Source organism: Ostrinia furnacalis, unplaced genomic scaffold, assembly GCF_004193835.3.
Source record: "Ostrinia furnacalis isolate ACB-3 unplaced genomic scaffold, ASM419383v2 OfSCF0631, whole genome shotgun sequence".
NCBI classification, from domain to species: domain Eukaryota; kingdom Metazoa; phylum Arthropoda; class Insecta; order Lepidoptera; family Crambidae; genus Ostrinia; species Ostrinia furnacalis.
In genome coordinates, this window is record NW_021130870.1 from 234,007 (window position 1) to 247,414 (window position 13,408).

Below are 13,408 nucleotides of genomic sequence, written 5' to 3' on the forward strand. Positions count from 1 at the left end.
CTTCTGACATCTCTAGGGAAGAAATCCGGACATTCAATTGATTTTAGTGTATTTTTTGCAAGATTTCCATTGCTTTTAGCGGATTTTCGCTGACACTGCTGCCTTATGACTAAATGTAATTTAAGTATTAGACTTTTACACTTCGACTACACCGTGTGGTATTGTAGTGCTGGGGTTGTAGACCCCATTGGCCTCAACTTTGACCTGACCGTTGATGATCTGGTGCAGCTGGTTCTCGTATATGTTGGGACCGTCGTCCTCCAGCTTCTGAAGTAAATTCCACACGAGGACCAGCATGTATATTTGTATGCCTGAAAAGAAGTTGACATTCAAGTTGTATTACGGTAATGGTTTGGGTATACATAAGAGCTTAGAAAAAGTATTAAACTCTGCCACATAATAATGGAGCTGCAAGACTCTTCAAGTTTTGGAAAAGAGTTTTCTACTGGTATTTGTCCACTAGCTGCTTTGCGCGCAAACATCGCAGTCGGTCGTTGTGGAACTCCTTGGAGGATTCGTCCAGGAATCCTCCTTGGTTGAAGGGAAAAAATAGTAGAGTCACTAAGTGGCGGAGCACTATAGCATACGAGGCGAAGAAAATCGGCAAGACTTGGAGCGAGATCAAACGCGAAGCGCAAGACCGAACGCGATGGAGGACTGTTGTGGACGCCCTCTGTCCCATTAAGGGGACATAGGACCTTAAGTCAAGTGTGTACAAGCAAGTTAAAGAAGTATTATATACTTACATAATCCAGCGAACATTAACAGGACCAGCTCCACCACCACGAACATGTGCTTTATGGCCGTCAACTCGAATAAGCCCAGGACGACGGTCGTTAGAGTGGTGCAGAGGGCGAAGTAGTAATAGATTCGCACATATTTTTTTATTCTCTGTAAAAAAAACATTAAGTATTATTATTGGCGGTCAAGCTGTAGATCCTGGCTACACAGGAGTTGCAGCGATGGGAACGAAAGATGGGAGCAGTCATAAGCTTTATGGATTTTAAAACTCTTAAGGATTTGTAGGAAAGGTCAACTTAATACTTCAGAGAGATAATGAAAGGGGGTCCATAAGAGATTTTCTTTTACTTCAAAGATGCTGCGAAAATGTAATAATAAACATTTGTTTTTTACCTACAAAGCTACACATAACGAGTAGATAATTAATATGTAGTACACCAACTTCATTAAATTCAGTTTAGCCAGATTGAGCATGACCAGATCATCCTAGAACTTGATAAAGCTACGTTCAAATTACAATTTCTAGGAATAGCAACTTGGTACTTTAGTTATTGGATATTGTCTTGAGGAAAACATGTTTTTAAACTTTTTTACCCTCTTTAGTGTTGAAAAAAGATAATGATTCTTTGAACTCTTTATTTTCTAAGTATCGCATTGGACGTAGGCTATTTAAAGTAGCCCGTGACCCTGTTACGATAAACCAAGATAATGCACTACGAGTATTGCAGTTTGAATGACGTTTATTATCAGTGGCATTTCCCGTTTTCTATCACTTGTGACTGCACATATCTGCTGTAATGTATATTATTATTATGATTAAAGGTCAGCATATGCCGAGGAAAAAACATATTTTTCAAAGTATTCCGAGTATATTTTATTTTCTGAAAACAATATTATAGTAAAGTTATTATAGCATCAATGTTCATTACATGTAGGTAAAGTAGGTATTTTAGGTGTGCCACTCATAGGCAAAGTTGTATTTTGTATGATTACATATTTGCAAAGTTCCTCATCATCATTAAAAGTAATTTAGTTTCCCCTGTAGGAGGACGACCCTCTCTAATTTTTTTATGCCGGGTTTGGCCTACAACCTTAACCGTTGGCTAGACTGGTAGGGGAAGATGACCTGGCCAGTCGACTAGGGAAGGCTAAGCTTCATCATTATCATCACCATTTAGCCACAGGACGACCACTGCTGAAAATAGACCTCCCCCAAAGAATCCCAAATGGCCAGATGGTAGCAAAACTTACTAATGATTTATTGAAGAGATTGGGTGGAAGTGGTCCAAGAACCAATAGCGATACCGTTGGCTCCCTTTCATACCTGGGTGTAGTTGAGGTATTCATTAATACCACAACAGTATTGCATTTAATTCTTGGACTACTTTCCATATTATGCTGTATTTTGTTTAAAAAATACCAACCATATGAGCGCCGTATATGAGGAGCGCGTTGAATCCCAGCTCTAGCAGGTATATGAAGATGCACAGCTCCGCCGGCAGCCCGACGTTGGTGCCGTGGTACACCAGGTCTGTTCCCAGGCTGATGTGCACGGCGTAGCTGTATACACCCACCATGAACCCGCAGAACAGCTGGAATAAACATTTCAAAGATAACGTAAAGCGACGATAGGCAAATGGTCAAGGTGTCGGACTGGCCGACTCGTGATCCGAGGAACGCGGGTTCGATATACGACGTCGCTCGGCATCAAGTAGTCTAATCCGGCACTGAATCACCATCACCATCACCATCATCATCATCATCATCATCATCATCATCATCATCTCAGCCATAGGACGTCCACAGCTGAACATAGGCCTCCCCCAATGCCCGGTTGGTAGCTGCATTGAATAGTTTAGTGGAATTTGGCGGTTATTTTAGGTCCAAATTTATGGAATCTGGGGCAATATTACTTTTGATCTACCGCTTTAATAAAATCTGAGGTGACAACACTGACAAGAGTAAAAGTTTTGGAAACTTCTGAAACTTTCGACAAATGATAAAATCAATAAATGTTTTGAGGTATTTGTGTACCTGTATTTATCTACATTTAACTTGTTATTGCAGCTTTAGTTACAATGTCAAGTTCACTTAATGCTATCAAGAAACATCGTCACTGTAACGGAATAGGTAGTCATTAGGTGAATAATAAACAAAAACATAACCCTCTTTCTGGCGCAGTCGGGTAAAAAAAGATCGAGGGATTTTGGTAAGTTGAAGGTTTATTTACTTTAATAATAATTCATATAATAAATAATTGTTGCATTAACTATCTAAAAATCTTCCTTTCTCCTAAAATGCAGTTTATTTACCTTACACAGTAGGTTTTATACAGATGCAACGTATTCACTTCATATTATAATTACTTCAAAAAAAATCATAAAAATTGTGATTTTGAGCAATCCGACCATGAAAACTCCATTGAATAGTAAAACATGATTGACTATTACGACGGTATACCTACTCACATTTAACATGGCGTTTACCAGTATACAAAGTAATGAAAACAAGAGAAGGAACTCTGCGTTTTACTAATAACCACTTCAATCATAAACGTGAGGATTATTAATTAAGTTTTGAAAAATAATAATTGTAGTAAACAATTAAGCAATGGCTTTTAAGACGTAGGTCTAATTGTATGCTTAAAACCTAGGTAGGTTCACATAGGTAAATGAATATTCTTGTTAAACACAATTAAAGAACTGCATTCTTAAAAGTAGAATCATCTATGTGATACTGTAATTATGTAACACTTTTTTGTGACAAGTAAATACTATCACAACACAATGTTTAGGATACTACAACTGCAATAAGGAAGTGGGCACTTACGACATTTAAATATGCAACCACCAGGACTCCCCTTCGTAAGGGCATGCAGAAGCAGCACCTCTGAAGCACAGGCCAGTCGCAATACATCTTCACGTTACAAAAACACTTCAAAACACAAATGTACTCCACCAAAATACGATCACCACTGCGTCCAGCTCAATTTGTGCCTACACTGAATCAACTACTTGTCACACCATTTATCTAATGGAGACCGGCATTGTCTGGCCGCTATACACGTAATGTTCCTTTATAAATGCAAACGAAAACTATCCACTTTATATGCTGCGGACCTCTGGCCTCTGGGCGATACACTATCTAATGTAAACATTTAATTACTACGGCATTAATTAATATACCTGATTAGCGAATCCGAAAAATACTCTGAAATAGTGATTTTTATCTTCATTGGTGTTTTCAATAGTTTGCACTGGGTCCGATAACAATATTTATATGGTCAATACTAATTAGGTATTTGATTGGCTCTTAGAAGTGGTTCCTCTTAGAAATGTTACCCTATCGCTTTTAAGCTGTAATTTTTTTCGAGGAAAATATCGCTTGAGATGTTCTTTCAGGAAAAATGTGTGGCATTTATATGACTCATCATGCTGGTCTTAAATTGGTACGTGTTACAATGTTTCAAATGGCATACCTGTTGGCTGACCTACCTTGAGGACGTTTCAATAAAAGATCCAGAGAAACTACGCGCGTTTTACGTAGTTCCTTTTGTTGGAAGGGGAAAATCGTTCAGTCTTGATTCGGAAAACAGACTTCGTTTTGGTACTTATCCCCAAAAAAATGCTAAAATAATATTGCTATAATTAATTAAGAAAATTGAACGCCTAATGAAGAAACTTAACTGATGACCTACCTTATCAAATAAATTGCCATATCTTTTTTTTGTTAATTGCTCCGTAACTTTCTCTTGCAAATACGAGTAGTTTTTTTTTGTTTTTTTTTTTTCGTGTTAAGCCTCCACAACCCTACTGATTGTTTTTTTTTGTTTCTTTTTTCGTGTTAAGCCTCCACAACCCTACTGATTGTTATCCGCAGTAGAACTCGAGTGGACCACCAAGTCTTATCATCATCATCATTTTAGCAAAACACGATATCCCTCTGTCATCCATCAACTGCTAGCTTGAAGTCGTCTGTCCATCGAGCAAGTGGACTTTGTCGTAATCTCGCTCTACTATGGGAGTAAGTAGAGAGGATGTCTTTCCCGAAAACTGTAATCCGGGCCTTTTCAAGGCGAGAGTGAATAGGCACTTACAGGGCAGATATGTACCATCCTAGACTGCATCCCACTTAACATCAGGTGCGATGGTGGTCAAATAAATACCTGCCTTGTTATGCATAAAAAAAAATTTTTGCATCTCACTTTCATCTGAATCTTTCATTTTAAGCCGTTCCCCGAGCAACGAGCTTTCTGACTAAACCAATACCTCAGCCTTTCGGGCTTAGTTATTCTTCTGTGGGCGCTAATTTTAGGCTTCTTCTAGGCTATTTCCCAGCCCTTCTTCGCAAAATTGGATCATTTGGAACCATAGAAAAATATCACACCTTCAATCTTTTTTTTGTCAGGGAAAACTGCGGGGACAGAGGTTATGTGGGGTTCGCAAAGTCAGAAGGTCTTTCGCCTTAAGTGGGAAGGAACTGTGGGGTTCCGGCCAAAGCCTTTACTACCACTGTACCCTACTATACACCTCCAATCCTATACCAACTATTTTAAAAACGCTGAGACAAGATAAAGATTATGGTCACCTCTTGTCATTATTGCCAGAAAATTGATGTCAACGGTTATCAACAATGTCAAAAAGACAATAATCACAAGTCAAGACGTAAATTTGCGGTTAATTTAATATTTGTTTTAATTTATTCCGTAAATTGATAACCATGTTTACAAACCACTGAAAGTGTTACGAAAATTATGAATAATGTTTTTGTTAATTATTTAATCTCGGTTCTTATAACTGAGTGTTTGGGACATCGTCATAGCACCACACGTTATCTTCGACATGTAGAATTTTTATTATTTATATTATTTTATTCACTTCACTATGTGTCTGAAGTTAGAAGTGACTCTACCTACTATAGAAAATTTTCTACTGATGTATACTTTACGAGTCGGATGCATTATAATTCTCGTTTGGACAATGGTAAGTATTCATAAGTATTTGTAGTATATCCTGACTTTATCTTACAGGCTAGGTGTATCACAGAAGTATCAGAAGGTAGAGACCGTTTCCAAGAAAAATAACATGACAATAGCGCTAGCAGTTCTCATTTTGCTTACTATTCTAAGTACTATGAAAACGAAACCGTAACATGCTTCTTTTTAAAGAAGAAGATAAATACTAAGCATGTTGCAAACGTATGAGATGCGGTATGGAAATACCATCAACACTTATCACCAGTACTATTCAAACCCGCAACTTTCAGCTAGTATTCATGATTGATTAGAATAATATATTAAAATCTTGCCTAGTTAGATTCTGCATTCCATAACACAGCAACAATATGGTAATAAGTAGGTAGCTCTAACATGATGAATAAGATAATTCATATTCTTAATAAATACATTTAAAATCAAAATCAAAGATAGAGCAGAGAAGAAATGTTTGCCAATCTGAAATAATTATAAATATTAACATTATGCTGTATTGTAAATATTCTCTATAATATTGGAGATAAATAGTACTTTGAAGAGGCGGCTGAGATACAGATGTAATGTTCCGGGAACACCGCTAGTAAACAAGCAGTGACCTCATAGTTTTGTTGCACAAACAGACAAACAATATTATTATAGCAGCAATTTCTGTGTAGCCTATGCGAATGATAACAGAGATTATAGTTCGTTGTAAATACTTATTTTCACGCTAAATCAAGGTCTCCTACTGTGACAATGAAAAAATGGATTACATCTGTATTGAAGAACATACAATAAGTAGAGTAATATTGAACTGACACACATACATGACTGAGGAAAATGCGGTCCCAATTGCGACAATTTCCAAAGCACAACTTCTTTAGTAACATATTAATTCAATTTTATTGTGATTATAAATAATCTGCGTTTTTCTTCCGACTTCGAAATAAACCCAAATCTCGACAAATGCTTCACAAACTTAACCCTTATTCAAATAAAGGTAAATATATTACCACTTTGTTTACTTTTAAAAAAGGATCCTAATTTTCGATATGGTAATACTTAAAGATATCTTGGTCACTTATTTATATTTTTAAATATATTTTTTTACTTCTCTATGCCATTTTACAACTTTTCAACGTCATTTGTCACTGTCAGGTAATGTCAAAGTCAACCAAACGGTTTTGGTGTGAAAAATTTCAAGTTTTTAGCGCGCGTTTTTGGTATTTTTGAAACTTTGTTCAACGAAAATTCTGATAAGTGTTTTTTGGATTCAAATTCCTAAACTAGTTATAACATTTATTGTATAATCTCACTTATAGGCAACGTCTGCAATTGATTTATTCATATAATTTAGACATTTTAAAGAAGTGGTAAATAGTTTACCATTGTCCGATCCCGTCTTGACAAAAGTTTGATGATATATAAAAAAACTGCTGTTTTATGTATGTGCACAAATAAAACTAAATAAATATTTGGAGAAATTTTAAGTTATTTTGATATCTATTTACGTAACGTTTTGACGTTACGTAATTAGTGAATTGTTAGTTTCAGACTCAAGGTAAGCATCCTAATTGTAAGCATAATAAGTAATATTAATAAATATAAAAACAATATATTTATTTCATTCCCAAAATATTTAATAAAATATAGGTAGAACCAAGAGGAAGTCACTAGTCAAGAACCAAAAATAAACCAAAACGGACAATGGTAACTATTTTACCACCAACATTTAATAATTCGTAGTCATGAATGGATAATGGTAAATTATTTACCACCCAAAAAACTACCCCTTCCCCTATTTTTTTATAAATTTTGATCAAAAATATGAAATAAGTGACCCACAATTACCCAAAATCCACTTCAACTTTGTAAAAAAAATGCATACCAGCTCGCGTTTGAATAAGGGTTAANTTAGGAGTTGGAGGATAATTCTTTAAATATTATAAGTACAAATAGACCAACAGTTGTATTCTTTCATGTTTTTAAGGTGGGCTGACGGTTTAAGGTCTTTTTAGGTTTCCTATATGGTAACCTGAATTTTGTAGGGAATATTATTTTACACTAGACATGAAGAGTATGGTCTCAATGTACTGCCTACCTTCAGTGGTAACATCAAGGTAATAATTAGTTAACTAAAAAGCAATAAATAAGTAAAATTTTATAAAAAAAAATAAAACCGACTCCAAAAAACCTACATTAAAAAGTAGAAAAATAATTACTAATAACCTACTTATTTATTAGGACGAATTAATATTTATGTAGGTATACCCAGATTGATACTTTTGGAGTCGGTGCAGGCAAACTTTACATGTTTCATAATCTTGGCACCGACTCCAGAAGTATCAATCATGGTATACCTACATAAATATTAACTAATTCGTCCTAATAAATAAGTTTTGATCAAAAATATGAAATAAGTGACCCACAATTACCCAAAATCCACTTCAACTTTGTAAAAAAAATGCATACCAGCTCGCGTTTGAATAAGGGTTAACAAGTGCATGTTGTCTTGGTATATTTTCTTCTTCTTTATCTTTATCTTTATCTCCACAATAAAGAAATAGTACAATACTTAAATATCTGCAAACAAAAGTTACCTTACTTGTATTAGCAGATAATAAACCATTGCTCCTTCTTTTTCGTAATTTACATTAAACGATTGTTCTTTAACACAAAAGACGGAGTCGTCTACCTATTGCGCTGTTCATATTACACATTTCTGTTTCAAAATCGCATCTATCAGAACCAGATAAGAATTGTCACTATGTCTAGTTCAATGTGTCGTCGTTTCCATTCACAACAAGTCATCTTATACTTTCAGCTCCGCTCACTGCTCTGCTACCTATTTTTCGTGGACGCCATATTGGAGATTTTACTGAAACGCAAGCTGGTACCGATACTGGTGACCGACCCGAAAGCGAAGATCATAGACAAAGACAGCATCATGATTGTCTACTTCATCTACATAGGAATGCTGCTGGCAGAGTCCTTCCTATTTGTCGCGTCGTGGTACCTTGCAAGAGGACTCTATTTGGTAACGTTTACAAGCTCTATATAGCTTAGTTGTTGAAAAAGTTCATGTCCCTTCACTTACTCCCTTATTACATCATACCTACATCAACGGGACAATGCCCACCTCCAGATTGGCAGCCAATCAATAATGGTTTATCCCAGCCGGAGGAAAGTTAAAGTGTTATTAGACCTGCAACGAAATTAATCACTTACATTGTCAAACATCTGTAAAGCACTGCTACTTATTATATTATGTTTTCATATAAAATATTTCAGTACTTTTACTTAGTTGCTAACCCAAATTAAGCCAGTGCATCCATATCTCCATTCACTTGTGATAGTGCACCAGTTATCTATAGCTTATCAGGAACATGTTTATTTAACACTTTTTTAGCAATATCCCTTTCTGAAACTCCTTATCACACAGTACAGTTCAATAATAAAGATGATGTACGTTTTAGGAATTTGGGGGACAGATGCTTAACAGCCTCGGTCCGATCAAGGCATCTAGAGTCAGAGACTCTGTAGAAGCTATCCCATAAAACTGCTCAACCTTTACTGGTTGGGTTTCATTGAAGACCAAACGTAGGTAAATCCTGACTTTACAGGAGTTGAAATGGTGGAAGGTGGAAGAGATGGGTTAGTCCCGATTCATACAGAGGTCTTTATATCTAGTACGGGACAGCTCACATTTAAAAAGGAGTATTCTTTTTCTAGTGATTGCTATGCTAATTTTTAATTCATTTTTCAGTATAGATCAGATTATTTCGTCCCCTACCTGGTGTGTCGGATGGCTACGTGGGCAGTCGAAGTATTACTTTTGGTCGTGCTGTGCATCATCCACAAGTTTCTCATTGGCTGGTACTTAGGAATACTGTTCTTCGTTAGTAAGTTTCTAGCAACTCGTGGCAGATTGAATTTTGTAATATGAAAATAGAAACTCCTTGATTCTACTTTTTGGAACTGTTAAGAACTAATTATCTAGGTAGATTCATTAAGAAGCAGGAAGGCGAGAGATGCAGGCTGCTACCAACCGGTTAATATAGATATTATTGGGGGAAACCTATCCTCAGCAGAGGACGTCCTGTGACTGATGAAATTATGATGATGATGACGTAGGAAAAGTTTTTAATTTAACATTTCTTGCAGTTCTCGAGTTCTACGCATTCATCGTGGTGTACAGTTATTACTGCGAGCTGTGGGATTGTGACCACCCTTGTAAGCAGGAAGACGACAGCAGCCATTTTAATATTTGTTCAAGCTCTTAGACTCAGCTCAAAATCCGCGTTATTATTTATCAAGAGGAAGATTTTAGAAGAGTGTACGTCATCATAGAGTCAGATTTCGGCAACTACCTACTATAGAAACTAATACTTATCCTCAGTTATAAGGTTGAAATTCTTCGGTCATATTATCTATGTACGGCCTTTTTAACCGATAAAATGATAATGATAACGCCCAGTAGAATCGACTGATAACGATGCATGAAGCCAGTCGCATAATGCTTGAGCCAAAACATCTACACAATTTTTTGTTCTTATTTGTTTGGGCCACAAATTAAATAATTTTGGGTGTGTGAGTGTGAGTGAGGTGTTGGGAACTTGGAGTAAACATGCCTTTGAGTCTGCCCAGGCTCACGAGATGTTGTTTTTGCTTATCACTAAGAACTGGTTCACTGATTATCGGATATGTTTCAATCGTGAGTAATCTTTGATTTTTGGAACCTTAATGAATTAATTTGTAATTTGATTTATTTTATATTGCAAAACCTTCCATGAATTTTTGTGAGTCTTAATAATAATTTGAAAAATGTGAATTTATGTGATGTAGTAAAAGATAGTAGTACTAGTAAATCGTAAACTAGGTTCAGTATTTAGTCGATCGTTTTGAAAGCAATTAAGGGAATCGAATTCCTATCGTACCTAAATGCTATCAAACTCTTAAAAAATGTCACTGCAAAACTGCAATAATGCTGAAGGTACACAGAGAGCGAAAAATCAGGTCTATAAAATACAAATTACAATTTCAGTTGCTCTCCCTACTGTTTATGGCGACAACGTCCTACTTCCTATACATGGTGGTGAAGTTTGTGGAGGAAAATAAAGACAAGCCGAACCCGGAGCACCCTCCAGATGAGCTGGCGCAGGTGGCCCTGGGGCTCTACGTCTCGCAGGCGTACTACCTGCTCGTGTATCTGTACCTGATTGTGATTAGTGTGATGCTGGTCGTAGGAGTGCATATGGTAAGTTTGATGTATACTTAGCTGAGTAACTCTAGCACCTTCCAGATGAGCTGGCACAGGTAGCCCTGGGACTCTACGTCTCGCAGGCGTACTACCTGCTCGTGTATCTGTACCTGATTGTGATTAGTGTGATGCTGGTCGTAGGAGTGCATATGGTAAGTTAGGATGTTTACTTAGATAAATAACTCTAGCACCCTCCAGATGAGCTGGCACAGGTAGCCCTGGGGCTCTACGTCTCGCAGGCGTACTCACCCACACAATGCGTAGTAGGTACGCAAACAGGTAGAAATCTGTTTATGTATATCAGTGTAAAAAGTACGAGTATAGCACATAAGTAGAAGTGACAATTACTAGAATTACAAAAATTAGCGGAAGTGTTTTCCACTGCATGACAGTAGCGATAATGATTAAGCAGAATCGTAAATGATGAACATTTCAAAATAAAGTTGATAAATAAAAATAGCCAATGATATCTGCCGTATTTTGACAGGATTTACACGGAATCTCACTTTTAATCTCAGTGTGATTGAGTAATTCCATGGAATTCAAAATTCATGTAAAGTTATTTTTTTGTTTGTGGGCCACTTTCCATGTAAGTAAGTAGATATTGAACATGGTCATCAAACTATTCTACAGTCTTTACATCAAGAACCTATAAACCGGCGCTGTTAATGAAAGTACCCAATCAAATTCATCGTAATAGGTAATAACTAAGTATTTCCTATGAACATATCAACTCAAAATCTCCATTTTCAAAGATTATACATAGGTATATAGAGTCATGATGACTGATACAGTTTTCGGCAAAAATGTTTTGTGAAAATGAGTCTAATGTTTATAACTGATTCATACATTGATACCTAACTACCTACCTAAACTGTGAATAGTTTCCTTATCAAAATTCGCATATTACGTATCCTACGAAGTAATTTTAAATATAATTTTATCAATTGTTTTTTTTTTTAATATGTTTTCTTTTGCAGAACAATCACCACCTTTTGAGGTATTATGTGTACAGTGGGTTCTTCCTGTTCGGCATGGCGCTCGCCTTGGTCGTGGTGTCGTTCGTCTTCGTGGGCTTCTTGGGCACTCTGCCCTTGCTTAAGTGGTGTAGTAAGTATTGCCTTTATTTTAATAATCAGTACCACACCTACTTGTTAGCTCCTGTAGCCCTTCAAGTGAGCGAATCGAGACACAACAGAAATAAATTGAAATGTTATGAGGGCGGTAACAAGCGTCGCGTCGTCTCGAAAATTTTAGGAGACGTTTGAATAAGATTTTTTTCTAAGTAAAAGTAAAAATTGTATTTATATATTTTTCTTTTAATTACTTTCATGTGTAGGTAACAACCATCTCTGAGATGGGCGTTGTTTTACAAAACCACACCCTGTATACGCGCATGCTAGCGGCTTACAAAAGTCTTTGTATGATGGCTAAGTAAGCACTAAACTTTAGCGTACTACCTAGTAAACACAATAAACTTAAGAATAGACGTCGTGAGTCACATACCGACAGGGAAGTTGTTAAAATGGCTCAATCGGACTGACACGTGTAGGTCGGTCGTTATAACATAAAGAAGAACCCAAATCAGGATGAATTTTATGCAATATTTAATACATTCAGCCCGATTCCTTGATCTGAAACTGAACTTTCAACCTGACAATTAATTGCCAGTACCTATGATTGTTTTGGAATCTAACTCTGTCCGACTTTCATGATTTTATGTTCCAATCATTATAGGTGCCTGTCATGAGATAATGGAGGCGGTATTGGGCATTGGCTAATTAATGACAACAAATAACAATTAGAATAGAAAAGATACTTAGATGATAGGTTCGTTCGTTCGTTCGTTTCAGCCGAAAGACGTCCACTGCTGGACAAAGGCCTCCCCAAGGATTTCCACAAAGACCGCTTGCATCCAGGTACCTCCCGCGACCTTCACCAGATCGTCGGTCCACCTAGTGGGAGGCCTGCCCACGCTACGTCTTCCGGCTCGTGGTCGCCACTCAAGAACTTTCCTGCCCGAGCGGCCATCAGCTCTTCGAGCTATGTGCCCTGCCCACTGCCACTTGATTTTAGCGATTCTGCGGGCTATGTCAGTCACTCTGGTTCTCCTACGGATCACCTCATTTCTGATTCGATCACGCAGGGAAACTCCGAGCATAGCACGCTCCATCGCTCTTTGGGTGACCTTGATTGAGCCTTCTTATGAGAAGATACCTACAATTAAATAGCATTTTTTTTTTAATAATAACGTATTTGTTTCAGTGACCCACTTCTTCTGCCTTCTTATTGTACGAAGCACATACCTCGAAATGGAAGAGCAGAGCCGACCGAAATCCTTCGAAATGCAGCACCTTTACAGCCCACCGGCACCTTTAAATATATAATTTTATTTAAAATAAATATAAGACTGATGTAAACCGTTTTATTTATTT

General features: G+C 36.9%; 3 protein-coding genes across 4 annotated transcripts; 2 read left to right on the top strand and 1 right to left on the bottom strand.

Moving 5' to 3' along the window:
* Window positions 1-62: 62 nt before the first annotated feature.
* LOC114366407 (uncharacterized) lies at window positions 63-3,865 on the bottom strand. The gene is made up of 4 exons (XM_028323276.1): window positions 3,571-3,865; window positions 2,166-2,333; window positions 747-891; window positions 63-311 (listed from the first exon to the last, which is right to left on the bottom strand). Exons 1-4 carry the CDS (start codon window positions 3,655-3,657, stop codon window positions 136-138), a joined length of 576 nt encoding a protein of 191 aa, XP_028179077.1. The 5' UTR covers window positions 3,658-3,865; the 3' UTR covers window positions 63-135.
* Window positions 3,866-5,466: 1,601 nt separating this feature from the next.
* On the top strand, window positions 5,467-10,263 carry LOC114366414 (uncharacterized). 2 transcript variants are annotated; one of them, XM_028323282.1, is made up of 4 exons: window positions 5,467-5,723; window positions 8,538-8,750; window positions 9,480-9,615; window positions 9,878-10,263. In XM_028323282.1, exons 1-4 carry the CDS (start codon window positions 5,625-5,627, stop codon window positions 9,994-9,996), a joined length of 567 nt encoding a protein of 188 aa, XP_028179083.1. In that variant the 5' UTR covers window positions 5,467-5,624; the 3' UTR covers window positions 9,997-10,263. The 2 variants fall into 2 exon arrangements, with proteins under 2 accessions (XP_028179083.1, XP_028179084.1); XM_028323283.1 differs by having other exon boundaries at window positions 9,480-9,589; window positions 9,878-9,954.
* Window positions 10,244-13,390, top strand: LOC114366415 (uncharacterized). Its single transcript, XM_028323285.1, has 4 exons — window positions 10,244-10,427; window positions 10,758-10,970; window positions 11,954-12,083; window positions 13,239-13,390. Exons 1-4 carry the CDS (start codon window positions 10,341-10,343, stop codon window positions 13,358-13,360), a joined length of 552 nt encoding a protein of 183 aa, XP_028179086.1. The 5' UTR covers window positions 10,244-10,340; the 3' UTR covers window positions 13,361-13,390.
* Window positions 13,391-13,408: the final 18 nt, after the last annotated feature.

What these genes read in the sequence shown, in the direction of transcription:
- LOC114366415 (XM_028323285.1), top strand. Translation starts at nt 10,341, where the DNA reads ATGCCTTTGAGTCTGCCCAGGCTCACGAGATGTTGTTTTTGCTTATCA. An exon ending in TTATCGGATATGTTTCAATC is followed by an intron (nt 10,428 to 10,757) that starts GTGAGTAATCTT and finishes TTACAATTTCAG; the next exon opens with TTGCTCTCCCTACTGTTTAT. An exon ending in GCCCTTGCTTAAGTGGTGTA is followed by an intron (nt 12,084 to 13,238) that starts GTAAGTATTGCC and finishes TATTTGTTTCAG; the next exon opens with TGACCCACTTCTTCTGCCTT.
- LOC114366407 (XM_028323276.1), bottom strand. Translation starts at nt 3,657, where the DNA reads ATGTATTGCGACTGGCCTGTGCTTCAGAGGTGCTGCTTCTGCATGCCC. An exon ending in TCATATACGGCGCTCATATG is followed by an intron (nt 892 to 2,165) that starts GTTGGTATTTTT and finishes TTTTTTTTACAG; the next exon opens with AGAATAAAAAAATATGTGCG. An exon ending in GTTAATGTTCGCTGGATTAT is followed by an intron (nt 312 to 746) that starts GTAAGTATATAA and finishes ACTTCTTTTCAG; the next exon opens with GCATACAAATATACATGCTG.
- LOC114366414 (XM_028323282.1), top strand. Translation starts at nt 5,625, where the DNA reads ATGTGTCTGAAGTTAGAAGTGACTCTACCTACTATAGAAAATTTTCTA. An exon ending in TAATTCTCGTTTGGACAATG is followed by an intron (nt 5,724 to 8,537) that starts GTAAGTATTCAT and finishes TTATACTTTCAG; the next exon opens with CTCCGCTCACTGCTCTGCTA. An exon ending in TTGCAAGAGGACTCTATTTG is followed by an intron (nt 8,751 to 9,479) that starts GTAACGTTTACA and finishes TTCATTTTTCAG; the next exon opens with TATAGATCAGATTATTTCGT.